Genomic DNA, 20,733 nt, shown 5'->3' with positions numbered 1-20,733 from the left:
ACAGTTGCCAAGTCCCTGAGGCTGATAGCCAGTGATTGGGGCTGGGGCGGCAGGCTCCATCAGAGTGGGAGGCTTCCCATTGTATAAAGAAGGGGATGTTGCCATGGTAATATCCCCCCATGAGTCAAGGTCCATCCCCTCAGAATCCCTCTCTCCAAGCTTCTAAAACAGGGTGGGATGGGGCGGGGGGAGTGCTGCGGGATTGGCAAAGGGTTTTTAGTGGATAGGATGCTTTGGTCCAGAATTCATTCAAGAAACAAACTTAGGTATCTGACCTGTCCCATCCCTTCCAGAAACTGTTCCTTCATGGTCCCCAAATCCCTCGAGCACTTGGACATATAGTATCATGTCTCTGACCCCATTCCTTTCTGGGGACTGGAAAGGAGGAATTGTTGGTATGAGGGGCAGACGACCCACTGGACAGAAAGGAGGGAGGGTCATAACATCCAGGCATATGGGAGACAGGGAGGGAACTTGGAATCACGGGAGGGATGGAGAGGGTAGAGGTCATGACCCCTGCTAGTCTGCTTTAGTGATGCCCCTGATGGCTGCTATTGTACAGGAGAATAGAGCCAGAATTTCAGGAGCTAGATGCCTGGTCTCCTTAGAGGAACAGAGGCTGGGAGTAGGGGGGTAGAAATGCCAAAAGCTAGAGAACTGGACCCCTGGGCTCCTGAGTGGCATACACAATTGTCTGGTTCCTCCAAAGGTCAACCAATCTCACCCCATGCCTTTAGAAAGTCTTTTATCCCCATAGTGAGCTCATGATCTCTCTCTCTCTCTCTCTCTCTCTCTCTCTCTCTCTCTCTCTCACACACACACACACACACACACACACACACACACACACACCCTCCCTTAATAGTAAGAGACCAGGTAGGACTGAACCTCTCCAAAAGCTGAGACACCAAATAAGTTCTAGAGGTCAATCAAGAGGGACATAGTTGATTATATATCTATCCCACGTTTATCTTTGTCTGTTTCTCCATTCTACATCCCTTTTTGAAGTGGGCCTTTCATTCTATATTCTCCAATGACTAAAATCTTTCATACACATGGCAATGTGTAGTTCCTCTACACCATTTTAAGATGTTTCAAATAGTGACTCCCATAGGAACCTCAGACCTTTTCCCCACCTTTAGATAAGGAAAAGCAGATTCTACTTTTATATCATTCTATTGCAGCATTGTCATGCTCCTCAGGCATGCTATAATTCACTTTTTCAAACCTTTTCCCCTTTTCCTTTGAATTCTATACCCCAGTCCAAGTTTAGAAGTCACTCTGACCACCAACTCCTCCTCTATCAGCCCCATTCCATACATCCTCCAGTCTTCTTTTCTGCTTTTGTATTTTTTTATTCTTTTTTTTACTTTTGTTGTTCAAATTTCCCTTTTACAGTAAATCTATTGAGGTGACAGCCATACCCTGCTGCCTCCTCCATGGCAATGTCAACTTCCTGTTTCATAGGGGAAGGGATAAAAAAAAAACCCAGGAAGGAACTGGGAGCTGCAGAACCAGAGAGGTGACTTGGACGCCAACGGTCAGCTATCTTGGCTGGTGACTAGGGGAGTCATTATCAACAAGAGTCACCATCTTTTTAGCCAGGGCCCACCCTGGAAGTGACCCGAGAAGAAACTGAGGCAGCACCCAATTGAGATGATTGTCCTGGGGAGCAGGATGAGGCCTAAGCCGGTAACTATGACGGATCTGCAGTTGCTAAGGGCTGCTGTGGGCTGAACCAGTGGGGAGGCCACCATTTCTGTTGCTAAGGAAAAAACTGTTGGTTGTGGAGAGACTGGGTAGGGAAATGGAGGGTATGGACAGGGAGGGCACATTTTACTTGTTAGGGCAGTCCTGTTGGTTGGTAATTTGAAGGAGGAATGAGAGCAAGCTGAAACTTGTCTGTGGTAGCTGTAGAGAGGCATCATTTTAGTTGCCATGAACAAAGTAGGTAGATGAAGTTCAGGTGAAGGGGATTCTGGAATGATGGTAGCAACCCCAGCATCACTGCCAACCCTCACTAAAACCCCTTTCACAGTCCACTTACCCATCTGCCTCCCCATCCCCTTTTCCTATTAGTCACTTCCAGCTTCTTCCTGAATCAGGAGGCTCTATCCCACCTCCCACCAAAAAGGAAACACAGTCCACCTCCCACCCACCCAATTTGTGTCACTTCCAGTTCCAGCCACACTTCCCACATTGGAAGTGTCCCTTCTCATCCTGGTTGAAGGCACTTCCTATTCCAAGTGCATTGCTTCCTGCCAATTCAGGGAACATTTCTGTTTGTGTCTTGTCAATGCCCATCATGGCAGGTCCCTTTCTTGTCTGTTCCAGCAGAGGCTCATTCAATGTAGTGCCAGGTTTTGTTGCTTTCTTTCCAGGACAGTTCCTTTTCTCATCCTGGCAATAGTCATTTCTCACCCATCCCTGGCCTCATCTTGGGTAAAATGGGTCACTTCCTCCAAAGGCAGTCACCATTTTGCCCAGTTGTCTTAAATGGCTGAAGGGAGTAGACGATTTGAGGGAATGAACATTGGGAGAGAGGGGAGACTCTACTGTCCACCCCTAAGCTGGACTGGAGACTGGGGCCTTCTCCTGAAGGCCCCAAATCTTTGGAGAGCAGTAGGAAAGCTCTCAGTTTGAGAGGTTAAAGGATGGAAGAGGAACAAGATCAAAGACCCTGTTCCACCCCCTGGGAGATGGAAGAATGAGAAATTGAAAAGACAGAAAGAACAAGATATGTAAGAGAGAAAGTGATAGCAAAGACAGGCACAAAGAGATATAAAAAGGAAGAGAGAGAATAATAGTAAAATAAACTATATGACAGAGAGAAGACAAAGACATCCAATGCTGAGTCTTGAGATTCTGCCCTTCCCCAAGCGGGTGAGGCAAGCACCAACAATAATGATATCAAGGCAGAGAAGGATACCTCTATCTTCACTATAGCCAGGCAGAAGCAGGACCCACAACCTGGAGGGAAGGCAATAGCTCCCAGGAGAAGCTGAGAGTAGAAACTTGATGGGAGGGTCTTTTAAGGGGTCTTGGAAACTTAGGGAGATGGTCAGAAGAATGAAGGGGCAGCAGATAGGGGTTCAAGGACAAAGTACAAGGGAAGAAGGAATTCCCTCAAACCATGATTGAGACTGCAGGGCATCCCTAGGATGTCTCTGGGAAACCCAGGTTTTGTATGTAAGTGTGGGGATCGTCACACCTTGTAGTAGATGTTTGGTGGACTCTGAGGAGGCCCATCTTGCACAATGTACACAGGGTGACCATAGTCACCACTCACCTTCTCATAGTGAGGACAGAAGGGGGGATCTGTAGCCCCGCTACCCCTCAAAGGAATACCCAGCTCCCCAGGCTCAGTATCTCGATGACCTACTCCTCCTGTTCCCCCACTTCCAAGTCCCACAGATCCTCCTCTTCCCAGAGAGCCTGGCCCAGGATGTCGGCTCTCTGAAGGCTTGGCCCGTCGTCTTCGCCAACACATGGCACCCCCTGCCCCTGCCACACCCAGGAGCAGGAGGGCCAGTCCCCCAGCTGCCCCAGCCACTGCTGGTATGCTAGGGGGAGGAAGTGGGCCCTCTGTGCCCCGGGAAGTTGCATTACTGGAGGGATCACCTGAGAGAAAGGAAGAACAGGAGGTGCTAAAGAAGGAACTGAGATACCTGGCTATACAAGCAAGCACAGGGACTTCCAAAAGAGACTTCCCTGTCAGTCTTCAGTTCCCTCGGGGACCAAGGTATCTTAATTTTTCAATCTCATGCCTTCCCTCCCCCTTTGCTTCCAGTCAGAACCCAGGTGTCCAACCCCTCAGTTCTTTGCCACAGGCCCTCCCCCCCCCAAGTCTGACAGTGCTAATTAAAGCCATGACTTGGCTAATTAGCTCTAATTAAGCCTCTTCCTCATTTAGCTTGCTTCCTCCTCCTACTTTGAGAACCTCCCCTCCCCTCCTTTAACTGTTGTCTCTATCTGCAGAGAGGGAAAGGGAGAGTAAGAATAGTGTAGACTTTGGAGGAGAAAAAGCAGGTGACTGGCCATTTGGAGTCATACCTGATATATTTTCTTTGCTGGGATCCAGGCGGTGTGCTGCACCTCGGTCTTTCTCTATGGGCATTTGAGAGACAGGTTTTCGAGGAGCTGCCCCTCCTCGTGGACCTAGAGAGGAAACCAAAGAGGAGTCAAGAGTATCCAAACCCTAGGCCACTTCGCAGAGCTTTGCTGACATTCTGATCCTCTTGGAACCCCAAATGTCTTGGCATCTTCCTTACTTCTCACCCCAGTAAGCCTCTACTCACTCTGTCCTACACGGAGAAGTACTCTCATTCCCCTGGTCAGGCAGACCCCACCTTGAAGACTCTCCAGGCCCTCTCTAGTTCCATCTGATGTGGCTAGAAGAGGAAACAAATGAAAGGTTGTTACCCAAGAACCTGGGTCTTGAATCAGCCAAACAAATCCATCCCATTTTAATCCCTTCTATTTGGAAGTGAGCAATAAATAAGAAATACATTTGCATCCTATCTCAGAACCTACCTGCATCCAAACTCATGCCCTTTCAGCCCATTTCTCTCCTATAACTCTCCCTTCCCCACTTTTCCCTCTTCCTCCAGTTAGCTCCTCCCTGACATTTCTCCAGCCCCAGTACCAATGATGTAGTAGTCATGGTGTGAACGGAATTCATAGCCCCACAGGTTGGGACTGTACTCCTGGAACTTTATGGTGAATCGAAGATCAACATCAGGCCGGTCACAGGTCAAGAGCAGGTTTGGGGACGGGTGTGCCTCACAACGCCGGCCCTGAGCTCCTCCAACCAGGTACAGTTTGTAGAACTCATAGTCTGGGGATGAGTGTGGGCCAGGGGGTCGGGCCCGAGGGCATAGCAGGTCTAGTCGGTCCCCAATCTGAGGGTAGAGCACATAGCCACCCTCTGCCTGGAACCTAAGTAGAAAAAAAGGTTGAATCCTCAGATAACTCCAACTCCCCAAGTATCAGTTGCTGTTTTCTGACTGCTAAGCTAAAAATTATATACTAATAGATCTAATATATTGGACCCTAAAGGGAACAGGGACTAAATGGAAAAGCTGGGGAGAGAGGAATGGATCAGACATTTGGATTCATTACCCCCTCAATATGTCCAGATGTATTTTACTCAAAACTCTTCCCCCCCCCCTCAAACTATACACATACTGCCATCCAAGCTCCATCACCTGGCCTGTTGTCATGGTAACAGGATGCCAGTTGCCAAGGAGCTGGCCTCTCTGGAGTCATGGGGCCCACTTCTCACTGGTGACTTAATCATTGTAGTCCATGGCAACCAAGCATGAGGTCACGGCATGCACCTCAACCCTAAATGCCATAGGGCAATCACAGTGACATCATTGCCTTCCAAGGTGACCTCACCCATTCTCAAGATAACTCCAGCAGCATCAAGAAAGATGGGGATGGAAGAGGGGGTATTTCTTCCCATCAATGCCAACCCAATGATATCATAGTGGTTGCCATGGCAATGTGATCAGAGAGAAATAAAGCAGTGAAGATGGGACCAGTTTGGGACTAGAGATCTGGGCCCCTAATGAGAACCAGAGCTAGGGACTTGAATGCCTAAGTTCATTCCCTAGCTTCTCTCACTTCTCATCTTGGATTTTAATTTCCTTGAGAAAAATAACTCTTAAAGCCTTAGCAGCCAACTCCCTGCTAGGGGAAATAATACTGGCCCTAGAATGAGATGACTCACTTCAATCCTGCCCTTATGGTACCTAGGCATATATGATTCTCCAGCCTTTTACTCCCAATCATAAAAAATCATCTATTCCCATCCATAGTCTCTCTGCTTCTGCTTCTGTTATGGTGACAAGATGTTAAATACTGATCCTTCCAGGGTCATGGATATTCTATGCCTTCCTCTGCCTTCACTTGACTAGTCAATTCTCTCCACAACATGTGTGGCTTTTCCCAGGGAAGGAGACCCACACGACTCTGACTCTCCTTGTCAGTAAACCCTGCAAGTCTGATCTACATACTTCCTGCTGATGTGTAGGTTAGGAACAGAGAGTAACCACTTGCAGTAGTCCATGAAGTTAACTGTGTGGCTCATCCTCTTCCATACATTGGAAGGAGGAATAAGAGTAGAGCTGGAGGAGATCCTACCCCCCTCCTTTATTTAGCCTTCCCAATGTTGGATGGGAGAATTAAGCAGAAAAGCATTGAAATTATACTCAAAGGAGTCTAGTGAGGATGGAGTACTATAGTAAGTCTATGGGGAAGGTGTATTATGAAAAATGCTCTGACTTGGCAGCTGGAGAAAGAAGTGATTTTCAAAACAATTGTTGGCTGGGGGGGGAGGGTGGTCCTTAACTAAGGCAAAGGGATGAATGACCTGTCTGTACTGTTTTGCTAAAGATCCCCTCTGACCCTTAAACCATTTTCTTGATAAAACAAGGAAAGGCAGTAGAATATCCCATAGCTAAGAATCCAAGAGGGTAGGAGGAAGACCTTGAGCTCGGGTGAGGCTTCCCATCACGAAAAAATAAGGTAGAGAAGGCAGGGGAGAGAGGACAGAGCCACATGGAGAAAGACTACATAGTAATAGGATAACTGATGGAAGCTGACCTATTAGAATGAGTTATTGCACATTCTACATTTTATCCAGCTGTGCTACCTACAGAAGGAAAGGCACTCTCCCTAAAAATTCTGAGGCTCCAAATAATATTCTGATATCTGACAAATGAATGGTCCAGAAACTCTTTAGTCCACCCCAGCCCTCTCAAGGCAGTCACAAATCCAGACACCCCAACTTGTTCCAATCTAAACCCAGTGCATCTCTCCTCCCCCCTGAACTTTCCAAACCTCTACTCCTAGGGAGTCTCCTAAACTTTGGTCATCCCACTGCTGCTTTTCTCCCCTACCTACACCTAGATCTCTTGTCTAGGGCTCAAACATCTGCTTTCTCAGTTTTCAAATGGCATCTTTCTAATTACATTGGGAACCACAGAACTCTGTTCTATCTAGCCCAAGATTTCTTCATCCAGATGTCTAGCTCCCAAAGTCCATAATCCTCTCAAAGACCACTTCTCTGCTATGGTACTTCTGGCAGTAGCTACCTAGCCCCCCAAGACTCCCCCCCCCAGCTCACCTCTTATTCGCCGAGTTCCAGTAGACAGGTTCCAGGCTAAGCCCCGACACCAGCCCCAAGAGGCCCAGCAGCAGCCCCCCGACTCTCACGCCCCCCAGCCCAGGACGGAGGGCCCCCATTACCCCCCCTGCCAAGGACTGGGGGGGTGGAGACACCAACTTCCCCCAAAGTCACACACAGCCTGGGTCACTCCACAGGGGTCTCACAACCCCCCTTCCAGTTTCTGACCTATACTGCTCAAGCTTCCTAGTTTCCCCTTTGATTACTTGCACCCCCCCCAATTTCACCCTGACTTGCCTAACCTACTCTTCTCCAACCCTCTTCTTTACAATGCTCAACCCCACCAGATTCCAAGGGCCACCCCAATCTGCCTGCAGATTCTACACACACATGAACACACAAATACACACATATACACACACACACACACACACACACATACACACCCCTGCCCGCACTTTAGCACCCTGGGATTTTTGAGGGGCCTAATGAGGGGCTGGGGGAGGCTGAGGGAGCGGGGGGCCAGGCAGGGAAGGCATGGGGGTGCCGGAGAGAGGGAGAGAGAGCCAAAGCTGGGAACGGAGCTGGAGCCCTAGCCTAGCTGGGGACTGAGGGCAGCGGGCTAGGGGAGGAGACTAGAGTCCAGAGCTCTGGAGGGGGGAGTTAAAGGAGAGGCGGGGAGAGGGAGGGATGGAGGGAAAAACTGGATCTGGAGTTAGGAGAGGCAGGATCTCACACCCCACTCCCTGCCACAACACCCACACCTCCCACCAGAGCTGGCTTCAACCCCGCCCAACTCTTTCTTGCTCTCTCTTTGTCTCTCTAAATCGACTTTTTTTCCTTTACACTCTGTCTCTGTCCGTCTGCAGTTACCCTCAGCCACCAGGACCTTGCTGCTTCCTCCTGCTAGAGTTAAAAGAACCTAGCTGGAACCTGACCCTGCCTAACCCCAAGAATTGAGCCTCCCTTCAGGCTTGCAGCATCCTACTTCCCCAAAACCCAATAGTCACAGCTCCACTGTGTAATCAGTTCATAATTATTTTACTTTTGTTTTTACCATCTACTTCTTAGTGGGTGAAATGTGGGAGATCTGAGAACCAGAATAATAGAGGAAAAGGTGAAGGGAAAGTGGCAAAAGGAAATTATGGGTAGGGAAAACCATGGCAGTTCACTGCAATGCAATTTAGAGGCTTTCAGGGGAGGAAAACCCACTCTAGAGGGCAGAAATAAGGGCTGAGTTCTAATTCTGCTGTGGAACATTTAATCCTGCAGGTTGCAGTAGTCTTTGCAACAGTCACTTCCTAGTTGTGGGATCTTAAGTCATTTGACTAGTTTTCTTTCCAGTAAAATAGAATTATGCCAGCTCACTATCAACCTCCCAGGGTTGTTGTAAGGAGCAAATGTGATGCATAAAAATCACAATAGAAGTCTCAGTTGTCATTTTCTGTGTGGCTGGAGGATAGAGATTGAGATAGCAGAGGAGAAATGGGGAGAAAAAAACTTTCCTTTATGTGCATGAAAACTGAAGTCAAGACATTTCCTATGCTAACTTTGTACATATAAATAAGACTTGCCTTGAGGATAGAGAGAGGAACGATGGGACCAAAATAATTTCAAGAGCCCAACCAGCTAAAGTGAAACCTGGAATTAGAGTGGAACTGAGTTCAGGAGATGAAAACAGGGAGATGAAGGACAGGCAGGATGAATTCTCTCCCTGCCCCCATTTTTAGCATCCTTGTCTTTCTATTCAATTTGGGTTATCTCCCATTAGACTGGGAAATCCTACTGGGAAAGAAATATGCCTTCCTCTGTCTCTCCCCAAGCGCAGTGAATATACCATAGTGTCTGAAATGCTTGAGTTCTCAATTTAGTGGTTTATGTGAGGAGGAAGGGGGAAAAGACTCCAGCAGAGAAAAATAGATGAAAAGCTCTCCAACCCCCCTCTTTCCCAGTGAGTGGAGGAATGTGAATCCCAGCTGTTTGAACTGAAAAGGAGATAGGCCCCAATTATTAATGAATTAAGCACTTGAACAAGTCCTATATATTGTACAAATATTAATTCTACTTCTATTATTTGTCTTATTACCTTTTACTTTTTCACACCCTCTTTCTTTAGCTGCAGGATTATGGAGGAGGGGAAGTGGATTGTTCTCCCTCCCAAATTCCCTAAAAAAAGATGGGTGTGAAATTCAACTTAGGGCCTGAAAGAATGATTAATAGTCTAAAGCGTATATGAGCTGATGCTTGTCTCATTGATAATCTCATACCCTGAAACACATACCTCCCTCCCCCACATCAGAACAATCACATACACAATCACAGGGACCTGCCACATCAATTCGGTCACACTCGAACAGACCCCTGTAGAGCTACATAGCAGAGCTGCTCCTCATACACACAATGCTAGAAAGCAAAACCTGAAGACACACCCCCTTCAGTTTACCAGGTTGCCTGGCAACTAGAGGAACAATGACTGGAAACTCCACCCACACTTAACAGTGACCTCACACCGAGCTCTTCGATGGATTGGCTCCCATCCCTCATCCCTCCCAAGTCCAGCACTAAGTGACAGATCACACTAGACTTAGGAGGAACACTACGCATTCTCTTCCCAAAAACAACACAGCACTCGGTCTACTATCTCAAAAAACTTTTTATATAACCCCACATTCTCCCTTCCCAGGACCATCTTCTTTCCCCATTTCTTGACAGTCAGGAGTCTCTATATCTGAATTTCCCCCACACCACCACAGCTGGAGGCGAAAGTCAGGATGGGCATGGCTCAGTGAGAGCAGGGGAACCCCATTGGCCTGCCCTTCTTCATCCTCACTGTTTGTTGGCTCAGGAAAAACACGTTGGCCAGAGGATGTGGCCAGCAGAGGCATGCATGGGTGCAGGCTGTTAGAAAAGGAAGGAAAGAGGGAGGGGAGAGAGGGAGGTTAGCGCCCCAGTCTGGCACTCTTCCAGTACCACTATAGCAGCGGAGCTCCCAAAGTAGCCACCTCCAATTCATCTTTTCCCCAAAACCTTCATCTCTTATTTCCCCATTACTGTTGGAGCACCACCATCCAGTCAACCAGGCCCACAACCTAAGGTGTGTGGGCAATTGTACCCACTCATCCTCTTCATTCTTCATTCTTCTCTTACCCCCTAGTAAAAAAATCAGTTGTCAAGTCTTGATGTGTTACCATATCTTTCAGAGAAGCCCCTTTCTGACATTGCCACCACAGTGCAATCCCTCAACACACTAGGACTATTTTAACAGCCTGCTGGTTGGTCTGCCTGCCTCAAGTGTTTCCCTGTTGACTATCAAATTCATCTTCCTAACACTATTGTTCCATTAGAAACCAGGAGGGATGGGAATTCTGGGAAGCCTGGAGGGATTTGCATGAACTGATGCTGAGCGAGATGAGCAGAACCAGAAGAACACTGTACATCCTAACAGCAACATGGAGGCAATGATCAACCTTGATGAACTTGCTCATTCCATCAGTCCAACAATCAGGGACAATTTTGGGCTATCTGTATCCAAAGCAAGGATTGTGGGTTAAAAAAAAAAAACACGTTATCTTATTTTGCTATCGCTCATACTTTATTTTTCTTCCTTAAGGATATGATTTCTTTCTCATCACATTCAACTTAGATCAATGTATACCATAGAAACAATGTAAAGACTAACAGACTGCCTTCTGTGGGGGGTGGGGAGGGAAGCAAGAATAGGGGAAAAATTGTAAAACTCAAAATAAATAAAATCTTTCTTTTAAAAAAAAATGCATCTTCCCAAATCTCAGTTGTAACAATATAACCATATCACCCCTCCCTATTCATTACCTTCTTTAGGATCATTTCAAAGCCAGTGATCTTGACAACCTGGATGCCTCCTACCTTCCCAATACTCTTATACCTTACTTCCCTAACACATTCTGCAATTCAGTGACACTGGCTTCCTCACTACAACGTCTCCTCTCTATTTATACCTCAGAATGAGTTTTCCTTCTCAATTCTGCCTCCTGTCTTCAAGTCCAAACTAAAATCCTATCCTCCATGTAAAGTCTTTTTAAATTGCCCTTAATGCTAGTACCTTTTCTTTGCTGATTATTTCCCATCTGTCCTGAAGACAAAGCTGTTTTCCTATATCTCCTATTACACTACAGGTGTCTGAAAAGCATTCTGCCACAGTGCTTAATATTTATTGACTAACTCAAAAGTTCTCAAAAATTCCCCAAGCAACAGACCTCCTACCTAATGCCATTGGTGCAGTCCTTCTGAGGTAGAAAACTCATCACTGGCTCCTGTTGGTTTTCCTCAGCCCTACTGATGTCCCAAACTGACACGATTCCATCAGTGCTGCCACTGGCTAGGAACTGTCCTGTCCTATAGAAAAGGTTGGAATCTCATTGGACTTCACAAGTGTTCAATACCAGCTAGTTGGGTTCCTCCCAGATACCACCCACCCAAGGGTACCCTCCTGGGGGACACCCCTTGGAAAGGGAAAAAAGGGTTCTTTGGATGCTTAGATGGGGAGAAGAATATAGTAGTGACTTACGAGTCCAGGTCAAAGTAGATGCGCTGATTAGTAGATACTTCTCGATTTAAAGACAAAAGTAGGTGGCCCGGTTGTCGGAGATCCCAACACAGGAGCTCAGCATCCTGGGGGTGAAGCTAAGTCATTCAGTGACTTCAAATCCCTAAACTTATTCCTCTTACTGTCTTCAGTAAGGTCTTCAGCCTCATCCATTTCCTAAGCAGTTAATACCACTTCCCCCTCCTCTCCACCCCAAGTAAAAAGGTATCTCTCACCCTACCACAATGCATCTAACTCCTACCTTTCGGGCTCCTGAGAAGAGACGGTTACCATCAGGATGGAAGCAAAGGTGAGTGATACCCCCATGATGCCCCGAAAACAGAGCAAGAGTAGAGCCATCATCCTGGGAATACAGACCAAGGGAGCAGCCATAGGAGCCACAGGCATAGAGAGGCTGGGTTGGGCTGAATGCGATGCATGAAATGATCCCACTCTGACCCTGTTTTTTGGCTAGTGTAGGAAAGAGTGAAAGAGGGTAAGATGAAGACAAATCCATGGTCACCTCTTCAGCATCCTCTAACTCCCAAGATTACATAGGAATAGGGCTTCTTCCCCATCCCCCCAGTTTCCTTTCAAGGGAACCCAAGTATCTATCAATCACTAAATGCTCTGTTGTGTTCCAGGTATTATGCTAATTAGGCATTGGAGATACAAATTTTAAAAAAACAGTTCATACCCTCAAGGTGCTTATGTTCTAATAAAAGATACAATAAGTATGTATGCACATATATGTGTCTATATGTACATATATATATATTTCTCTGTGTGTGTGTGTGTGTGCGCGTGTGTATTACATATATGTATCTTAGGTATATAATTAAGGCACATAAAAAGTAGGCTTATAAGGGCAGCCTTAGAGGGTAAAACACTAGCAACTGGAGGGAAGTGGGGAGAGGGAAGAGGGAGGGAGAAAATCTCCTATAGAAGATGGCACTAGAGCTGGGTCTTAAATCAGAAGGAAGGTACCTTTAGAGGCACAAAGATGAAAGTTGGAGCATCATGGGTGAGGAACGGCTTCTAGGCCAATCTGGCTAGACCACAGAGCTAATGAAGAGAAATAATAGGGGAAAAACCTGGAAAGGGGCCAGGTTGTGAAGAGCTTTAGGTGTCTAGGAATTGTCCTGTCCTGTAGAAAAGGTTGGAATCTCATTGGACTTCACAAGTGCTCAATACCAGCTAGTTGGGTTCCTCCCAGATACCACCCACCCAAGGGGACCCTCCTGGGGGACACCCCTTGGAAAGGGAAAAAAGGGTTCTTTGGATGTTATTCGAATCTGGAGGACTGAGAAAAGGCCATCAGATTTGACAACTAAAAGACTAATTGCAAAGAACTTTGCGCTTTACTTTGATACTACAGTTCTGTGAGGTAGGTGCTATTATCCCTATTTTGTAGATGAGGAAACTGAGGCTGAGGTTAAGTGACTTGCCCAGTATCACACAGTAAGTGTCTGGGAAAGAATTCAAATAAGTGTTCCTGGTAGGTCCAGCATTGTATCCACTGCTATCTAATGTGATGATGAACGAGTTAAGATATACTTATCACTGATGGAACCTAATGATACCCTATAGTGAGAGATTTTAAGGATGGAAGAGACTAAGGTAATAAAGAATCAATTAGGCCCTGGATCAGTAGCTTCAAACACTTAATAATTACCTAGCTGTGTAACTTTGGGCAAGGTTACTTAACTCCATTGCCAAAAAAAAAAAAAAAATCAATTAGAATTTGAATGATTGAGATAGAATAAATTTATAATGGACCTAATCATTACAAGTTTGTTCACTCTACTTTTCCCAGTTCTTCCTACCACTTTCTTAAAGGATCACAATTCCATCCTTTTAAGCTGAAACATTCCCTACCCTGCCCATGGGAAAAGGAACTACAGTTTTGGAAGGAACTGAAATGAGAAAACCCCATTAAAAATCATCTTTGAGTATGGGGATTTGGTAGCATTGTTGAGAACTGACAACTAAACTGTCTTGATTCTCACCAAATGTGGATCTTGTTTCAAATTGTCTCCCAGGTCTTGATGTGGAAAAGATCCGTACGGTTCTGTTGAAACCACAGAAGAGCTTTGAGCCATCCGGAGTGAAGCAGAGAGAATGAGCAGCAGTCAACTCGTCCTGAAGTGGAAAAGGGAGAAAAAAGGTGGTCACTGGAAACTGAAATTCCAGACACCCAGATCCCCTAGTACAGGGAAAGAACTGGTAGCTTTGTCCCAAGGGAAGAAGAGATGTTAATACCAGGTGATTGTAGGCTCGAAAGGAGGCCCGGAGTTGCCCAGTGAAGGCGTCCCAAATGTGGATTGGATTCTCACGGCTGCTACTGGCCACACTGTTAGGATAACAGAGACACTAAGAAGCATTTACTAAATAAAGTACAAAGAAGAAACAAACTGGGCCTCTAAGCTCCCATTTGAAAGATGGACAGGACTCTTTTCCATGGCTCTCCATGGCTTCCCTCACAGCACTCTGCCCTTCTCCCATTCCTTCAAGATATTCTCTTGAAATATTAAAAGACATTGAGTCTGTGTCCATCATGTTAAAAATAATCAAATGTCATGACTTACAAGCAGGTGTCTGGCTGGCCTGAGTTCATAAGAGAATACCAACAGTAATCATAGATCGTGTCACCTTCCATCATGCGTAGAACTGGGACCTGAACAAGAGAGATTGGGAACACCTGAGTTTGAGGGCTTAACATTTGTATTTTATAGAATTTCTCTATGGAAAAAGGTGTTTGAAAGAGTCATGGAAGCAACCAGAAAGGAAGAAACATTTCTTCTTGGGTATGAAGGGAGGAAGGAATTAAATGTATTAATCCAAGAGTTGGGGACAGGGGGAGAATGAAAAAAAAAATCGGTTTTTCCCAATTAAGCCTGGTTTATAATCCACTTCATCCTTATTTTTGATTCATTTGCAATCCTTCCTATCCCCATAGCTACCATTCCATCTCTATAATTTCACTCTCCAATAATATTAGTCTCCTAAATGGCCTCCCTTTCACATAAACCCATTAGAGTAATCTTCTCCCAAACTCCAAAACCATGCTATAAAAGGGCAACAAGATGAAAAACAATATAGTTCCTCTCCCCTTAGGAATTTACTTTCTCAGGATAGAAAAGGAATTCCTTAAATATGAAAGGAGATTATGATAAAGAAGAGAACAAGACAGAGTTGTGAGAAATGTGAAAAAAAGAATGCATTTTTTTTTTTAGTTATGGATTTAGGAAGAGAAAATTTGGGTCTAAGCTGGCCCTTTCCCCATCTCCTTTTTGGCAGAGAGATATATAGGGTTGGCTCTAGGCATAAGGGGCAGTATGCATAAACTCATGAATGTTAAGAGAAAGGCAAGATGAAAACAAAGCAACCAGTAGTTTAATCTGGCCAAAACATTTGTAAGGAGAAGAGTATAAAATAACAGGAAATGTAGAAAACAACCTGATTATAGGAGACCAACATTTAACTTATAGTCAATGGAGAGTTAACCAAGGATTATTATAAGACATATGCATTAGGGTTGCCAAGGATCCATCCAAGAACAGAAACTTTGAAGGATGTACCCAAGATTACCGAGATTCCATGGGATGGACAGATTGCAATCATTCAATAGAGTTCAACTTTTTGGGGGGTAACGGGAGAAGAGATCTAGTAGCCCTGAGGAAAAATTTCTGCCCAAGATTTGGGGTGTCAATCGGGAAGCAGAAGGGCAAGAATGAAGCACAAGAGAATAAGCAAGAAGTTTATAAAGCAAGAAAAGAGAGAGGCTAGTCACATGACAAGAGAAGACTACAGTTGCAATCAGACCAGACCAAACCAGATATTAAGACAATAGCTTCTTTTTTCCTATTTTTCCAGGACAGTACTTGAGAAATTTCTGCTCAAAAGTTTTTCAAATACTCTCCATAAGTCCATCAAAGAGGAAGTTACAAGAAGAAAGGACTGACTGCATTTTTAAATTACTTGATATAATAAATTACATGACTATTAACAGTGACTTTTATCTCTAAATTTCTTAGTTCACAGTTCGAGACTGGGGGGGGGGGAATATCTCTGACTGTACCCCTTGGGAGTAGAGATTTTTCTACTCCAGGGTAAAGGATACATCAACAAAAGAAACCAGAGCACACCTACTAGACCTCCAAAGATGAATCAATAGAAGAGTGGGGGTTAGTTGGTGTGACTGTCCTTATGTGCCCCTGAAAGGCACTATCATCACAACCCTACATTCCACAAAATTATCAGCAACTAAGTGAAGGGTTAATTGACTAGGAGAAAGAATAGAAGCAAAGAAACCACTAAGAGGGTTAATACAATAGTCAAAGCTAGAGCTGATCAAAGCCTGGTGGAAAGAAAAAAAAACAGATAAAGAATATCAAGAAGGTAAAATCAATATACTTGGTAATTAATTGGATGTAAGTGGGAGGGAACTATATCAATTGATATAGTTCACAAATGCAGAGACGTCAATGTGAGAATAAAATGTTGACACTCAATTACTCTGTGAAATATGAACACCTCTCTAAATCAGAAGGGATAACTCCATTGACTGAGCTGAAAATTGGTCATACTCCCAGGGTCTTTAAATAGCTAAGCCCTGGAACCAACTAACAGTTCAAGAGTTCATCAGTCAAGATCAGGAACTGGCAATCAAGGAAGAACCTAGATGTTCAACTCCAAAAAACCCCAACAAGCTACAACAGTAGTACAATTCATCCAGAATGACATAAAATAAATAGAAAATCAGCTAAAGAAAGTTTGGGGCAGAGTTGAAGAGACAAGAGACACACTCTAGACACTAATTCAGAAAATGGTCTCTCAATACCCAGTACTAACTTTATGAATAAAGTTTTATTCTGACTGACCCAGGTCTTGAAGCAAAAGAGAGAAACCAGCAATGGACTGAAGACCGGACCAGCCTTAGCAATCTAGAGTCCATTTCCAGTTGCAGAGGGATAGACTCTAAGAACCCAGATAAGCATTGCTGTCAGAAGAGACACAGATTTCAGGGCAGAACATAATGATTATGAGTGTTCAGATAGTGAAAGATTGTGGTAACATCAATGGAAATAAATCCCAGGCTTCTGTCAAAGCTCAGTTCAAAAGCTACCTCCTTCAAAGGAAGCCTATCTTAACCCCAATGCCTGAAGAAGTTAATGTAAACATATGTATATACATATGTATAGTTTCTTCTTGAGTATGTCTATGTGTTTTCTATGTAAGTGTAACTTCCTCTAAGAGAAGAGAAAGGACCTTGGCTAAGATACAGTTTTATTTTTCTTGTTCTATCATCAGTACCTGGCACCCTGACAGGCATGTTGTATGAGCCAAAAGAATAAAAAGAAAGAAGAAAAAAAGAAAACGAAAAAATCCTTCCTTACTCTCAAGAAGTTTATGCTCTACTAGGAGGAAAGGACATGGACCCAGGACAAATAATACAAAATAATGAGGAAGATTTTAACTGTAGGTTCAGGGAAGGCTTAGAGACTTTGAGAGAAGCTAAGGAAAATATGGGAATGATTTTCAGTCCTAGAAGAAGTATACAGAATCTGGCTGGAATGTGTGCAATTTGTTTAAAAAAAAAAAAAGGAGAATATGAAATAAGGCTACAAAGATACATTATGGTTAGATAGTGGAAAGTTCTACATGAGCATTTTATTCTAGAAGCAATGGGAATAATGATTATTTCTGTGCAAGGATGTGAAGTGGGTCAGATTTTTATGAAGATTTGTATTATTTGCAATCAAGAGGAAAAGATATGCAAACTACCTTCTGTAGTGGTGACAGAGGAGAAGATACAGGTACCTACACTTACCATTTCTGTATTCTTGAGCTCTTCCTCCTCATTATACAGCTCTGGGGGTAGGTTATAAATCCTCAAGGTGTTATCAGCACTGTTGGTCAAGAGACAGGAGCCATCTGGGGCCCTGGAGGCAGAGGAGATTTAGGCTGGAGGCCTGGTAGCTTGAGTGAGTGGGGAGATAGGAACTCCTGAGTCCCTGAAGGAAATGGTAAGGCACTGGGTCCTGGGAGAGAACTGAGCAATAAAGCCAGTTCAACTCAATTCTAAAAACGCTAATTAATCCGCTAATTAACCATCGTGACCTCCTTGTCAATATAATCTTGTCCTTTCCTCCCCATCTAATTTGACAGTACTTTTCTTTCCTCTCTTTCCCCCAAACCCCAATTACCCTTACCATTTACAGCCTTTTAAGAAGTTCTCAGGTAGAAAGCTGAACTCCGACCAGGAGCCACTGAGCAGGCGAGGAGGTTGAGAGAAACTGTAGCTCCAAGAACTGGAAGGGAGATGAAGACTAGATGCTTGGGTCCCTGAGGGAAATAGGGGTCTTTGGGAGACCTGGGGGGGGCAGATATTTGGGGGTGGGAAGGGAAAACAGATTCTTCCAATGCCTTCCCCAAAAGGAGTAACCCTCTTCTTATCCTCCAAGTCACTTACTAGTATCCCTCACATTCTGGGATTGGTTCTTTCAAGACTTCTTCCATTGGTTCCCCAGGGGCATATTCTGGGGCTGCCCCATCTACATCACAGAAGCTTTCGGTCTGGGTGTACTTCAGTCCTTCTAAAACCACTTCCTCCACTGGGGTTTCTCCATCCTGTTTCGAAGGATCAGGGGTCCCAGGATTCTTCTCTTCCCCCAGCTCCATAAAAGGGGTTGGGGGCTCCGCTGGCTCGGGGGCAGCTTGGGGGGTCTCATCGCTGCAGCAGGATGAAGGTGCTGGCTCCGTGGTTGTGGTTATTCGGTCCTGTAAAGCCCAGGCAGAAACCTGGGGAGTGGGCAGGGGTGGAGGTGGGGTGGCCTCCAGGTGGGCTCTGGGGCGGTACCGTTACGGGGGCGGGGCTTCGGGGTCCCAGGGCACCGCCCCGCCAAAACACGTACACCAGGCCACGGGACCGCGGGAGGACCGGAAGGGAGCTCGGAGGCGAGGCCTACTGGGGGGCGCGGCGGCAAGGCAGCAGCTGGTCTCCGAGCCACAGTGGGGTGCAAAATACAGGAGGCACCGGGGACCAGCCGGGAGTACTACCGGGGGCCTTCCTCCGCAAGGGCTGGCCAGGGAGATAGGTTCCGGGTCAGGAGCGCCTCCAAGGCAAGTCCGCGCCAACCGGGTCTCCAGGACTCCTGCAAGACGCGCCGTCTCTTTCTCGCGAGATTTCTCCCAGCCTTCGGATTGGTCCTTAGTTGAGGGAGTCACGGGACGGAAATAAGACATGCCTGGACTACAATTTCCCTCTCAGCTCTCCCTCCACTGTCATCCTGCTGCTTGCCGGGAGTTGTAGTTCCTCGTTGCATTAAGGGCGGACCCTCTCCCTTCCCTAGTACTCAAATGGCCTCTTCTCGTATCTCACCTCTGGAGGGCGCCCTGACTACACACTTAGGCCACCTGCATTGCTGTAGGGGGAGAGAACTGAAACCAGGAGGACAATGACCAGCTTCGTCTCTGGAGCAGGCCTGAGCAGGCGGCAGTTTCAGACGCCACCTTGGAGTGCAGAGGGCAGAGGGGCAGAGGGGCAGAGGGGCACGGCTGGGGCGTGGCAACGCACTGGATGCAAGGCCGGACCCCAGACGCTGGGCGAGTCACTTAACCTCTCTGTGCTTCCTTTTCTCATCTGTAAAACGGGGATAATAAAAGCACCTGCCTTACAGGGTTGTCATGAGGAACAAATGGCTTAACATTTGGAAAATGCTTTGCAAACTTAGGGCACCATATAAGTCCTAGCTATTATTATTATTATTATTAATTATTATTAGCTATAAGTCTGGAAAAAAAACAGATAATGGAGGATATCGATACTAACATTGAAGCTGGCATTTTATCCTAGACTAAAAAAAACACTGAGGAGTCATTGGAAGGTTTGAGGTCAAGAGAGTGATATGGTCAAACCTTTGCCCTGGGCACACTATGGCAGTTGTATGGAAAATAGAATAGATGTGGGGACATCAATTGTTGCAATATTCCAAGTGAGAAGTGATTGGAGACTATAACTAGTATGGCTGAGGACGAGTGGAGAAAAGAGAACAGATGGGAAGAATGTTGTAAACAGAAATGTCAAGACTTAGTAATTTATTGAATATGAGATTAGGGAAGTTAGAATGAAGTGCCAAGAATGGTTGTGAACCTGCCTAATTGTATATATAGTGGTACCCCTGGAAAAAAACTTTAAGTCTAGACAATGTATATGTGTGTGCATGTGTATAGATATACATGCATGAAGACTTAGGAATCATTTGTGTAGAAATGATCATTGAACTAACTCAATCATCAAGTGTGTACAGGGAGAGAGAAAAGGGCCCAGGATAGAGACTTGAGGATGCCCATATTTAGTAAGTGCCCATTCACTGACTACTTCTAGTATAAAATGCAAATTTAAAATCTTACAATTTGGCTTTGATGGGGCAGCTAGGTGGTACAGTGGATAGAGCACCAGCCCTAGAGACAGGAGGACCTGAGTTCAAATCCAGCCTCAGACACTTAATAATTACCTAGCTGTGAGATCTTGGGTAAGTCACTTAACCCCATTGCCTTAAATAAATGAAAAAAAATTTTAATTAAAAAATAAAACCAATATGGCTCTAACCTAACTTTACAGTGTTAGTTCATATTATCCCTTTCTAGAACCTGTAAACATTGCAGGCTTCTGCCTTACTATTGTCCAGATCTCACCTATCTTTAAGAAATAGTTACTTGTTCCTACCAATCCCCTATACATTGAAAGTTGAATTCTTAAACAAAGGTTAGCAGTAGAGCCAGAAGACTCTGTATTTTTTTAATTTTGATAAATTCATTTCAACATAAGTAATTTCATTTGTAATTTTATATATATATATATATATATATTTTATCTTATTTTATGCACTTTAAAACACTATTTTGAGAAGAAAGGTTAAGAACTCTGTCCTACACTACTACACTGTTGGTGGAGCTGTGAACCCATATAACCCTTCTGGAGAGCTATTTGGAACTATGCCCAAAGGGCAACAAAAATGTGCATACCCTTTGA

The 20,733-nt window shown here is 45.1% G+C and overlaps 2 protein-coding genes across 3 annotated transcripts; both read right to left on the bottom strand.

Annotated features, from left to right (window-relative positions):
* Positions 1-1,051: 1,051 nt before the first annotated feature.
* EFNB3 (ephrin B3) lies at positions 1,052-9,702 on the bottom strand. 2 transcript variants are annotated; one of them, XM_074225517.1, is made up of 5 exons: positions 7,133-9,202; positions 4,646-4,938; positions 4,299-4,391; positions 4,054-4,158; positions 1,052-3,621 (listed from the first exon to the last, which is right to left on the bottom strand). In XM_074225517.1, exons 1-5 carry the CDS (start codon positions 7,249-7,251, stop codon positions 3,206-3,208), a joined length of 1,026 nt encoding a protein of 341 aa, XP_074081618.1. In that variant the 5' UTR covers positions 7,252-9,202; the 3' UTR covers positions 1,052-3,205. The 2 variants fall into 2 exon arrangements, with proteins under 2 accessions (XP_074081618.1, XP_074081619.1); XM_074225518.1 differs by lacking the exon at positions 7,133-9,202 and adding an exon at positions 9,445-9,702 and having other exon boundaries at positions 1,053-3,621.
* A 47-nt stretch (positions 9,703-9,749) lies between these two features.
* WRAP53 (WD repeat containing antisense to TP53) lies at positions 9,750-18,868 on the bottom strand. The gene is made up of 10 exons (XM_074225516.1): positions 18,172-18,868; positions 17,912-18,010; positions 17,530-17,641; positions 14,285-14,373; positions 13,959-14,049; positions 13,706-13,838; positions 11,959-12,167; positions 11,679-11,782; positions 11,375-11,506; positions 9,750-10,030 (listed from the first exon to the last, which is right to left on the bottom strand). The coding sequence occupies exons 1-10, from the start codon at positions 18,378-18,380 to the stop codon at positions 9,787-9,789; spliced, it is 1,422 nt and encodes a 473-aa protein (XP_074081617.1). The 5' UTR covers positions 18,381-18,868; the 3' UTR covers positions 9,750-9,786.
* Positions 18,869-20,733: the final 1,865 nt, after the last annotated feature.

This window comes from Macrotis lagotis, chromosome 2 (assembly GCF_037893015.1).
Source record: "Macrotis lagotis isolate mMagLag1 chromosome 2, bilby.v1.9.chrom.fasta, whole genome shotgun sequence".
Classification (NCBI taxonomy): domain Eukaryota; kingdom Metazoa; phylum Chordata; class Mammalia; order Peramelemorphia; family Peramelidae; genus Macrotis; species Macrotis lagotis.
This window is presented reverse-complemented; position numbering and strand designations above follow the sequence as displayed.

Bases quoted from the DNA above. Each gene is read 5' to 3' on its own strand.
- WRAP53 (XM_074225516.1), bottom strand. From the start codon at position 18,380: ATGGAGCTGGGGGAAGAGAAGAATCCTGGGACCCCTGATCCTTCGAAA. The intron at 14,374-17,529 runs GTAAGTGTAGGT...TCTCTTGTTCAG, and splicing joins AGCTCAAGAATACAGAAATG to GTCCCAGTTCTACGCATGAT. The intron at 12,168-13,705 runs GTGAGAATCAAG...TTCCTACACTAG, and splicing joins TGAAACAAGATCCACATTTG to CCAAAAAACAGGGTCAGAGT.
- EFNB3 (XM_074225517.1), bottom strand. From the start codon at position 7,251: ATGGGGGCCCTCCGTCCTGGGCTGGGGGGCGTGAGAGTCGGGGGGCTG. The intron at 4,939-7,132 runs GTGAGCTGGGGG...TTTTCTACTTAG, and splicing joins TGGAACTCGGCGAATAAGAG to GTTCCAGGCAGAGGGTGGCT. The intron at 4,159-4,298 runs GTGAGTAGAGGC...TTTCCTCTCTAG, and splicing joins ACTTCTCCGTGTAGGACAGA to GTCCACGAGGAGGGGCAGCT.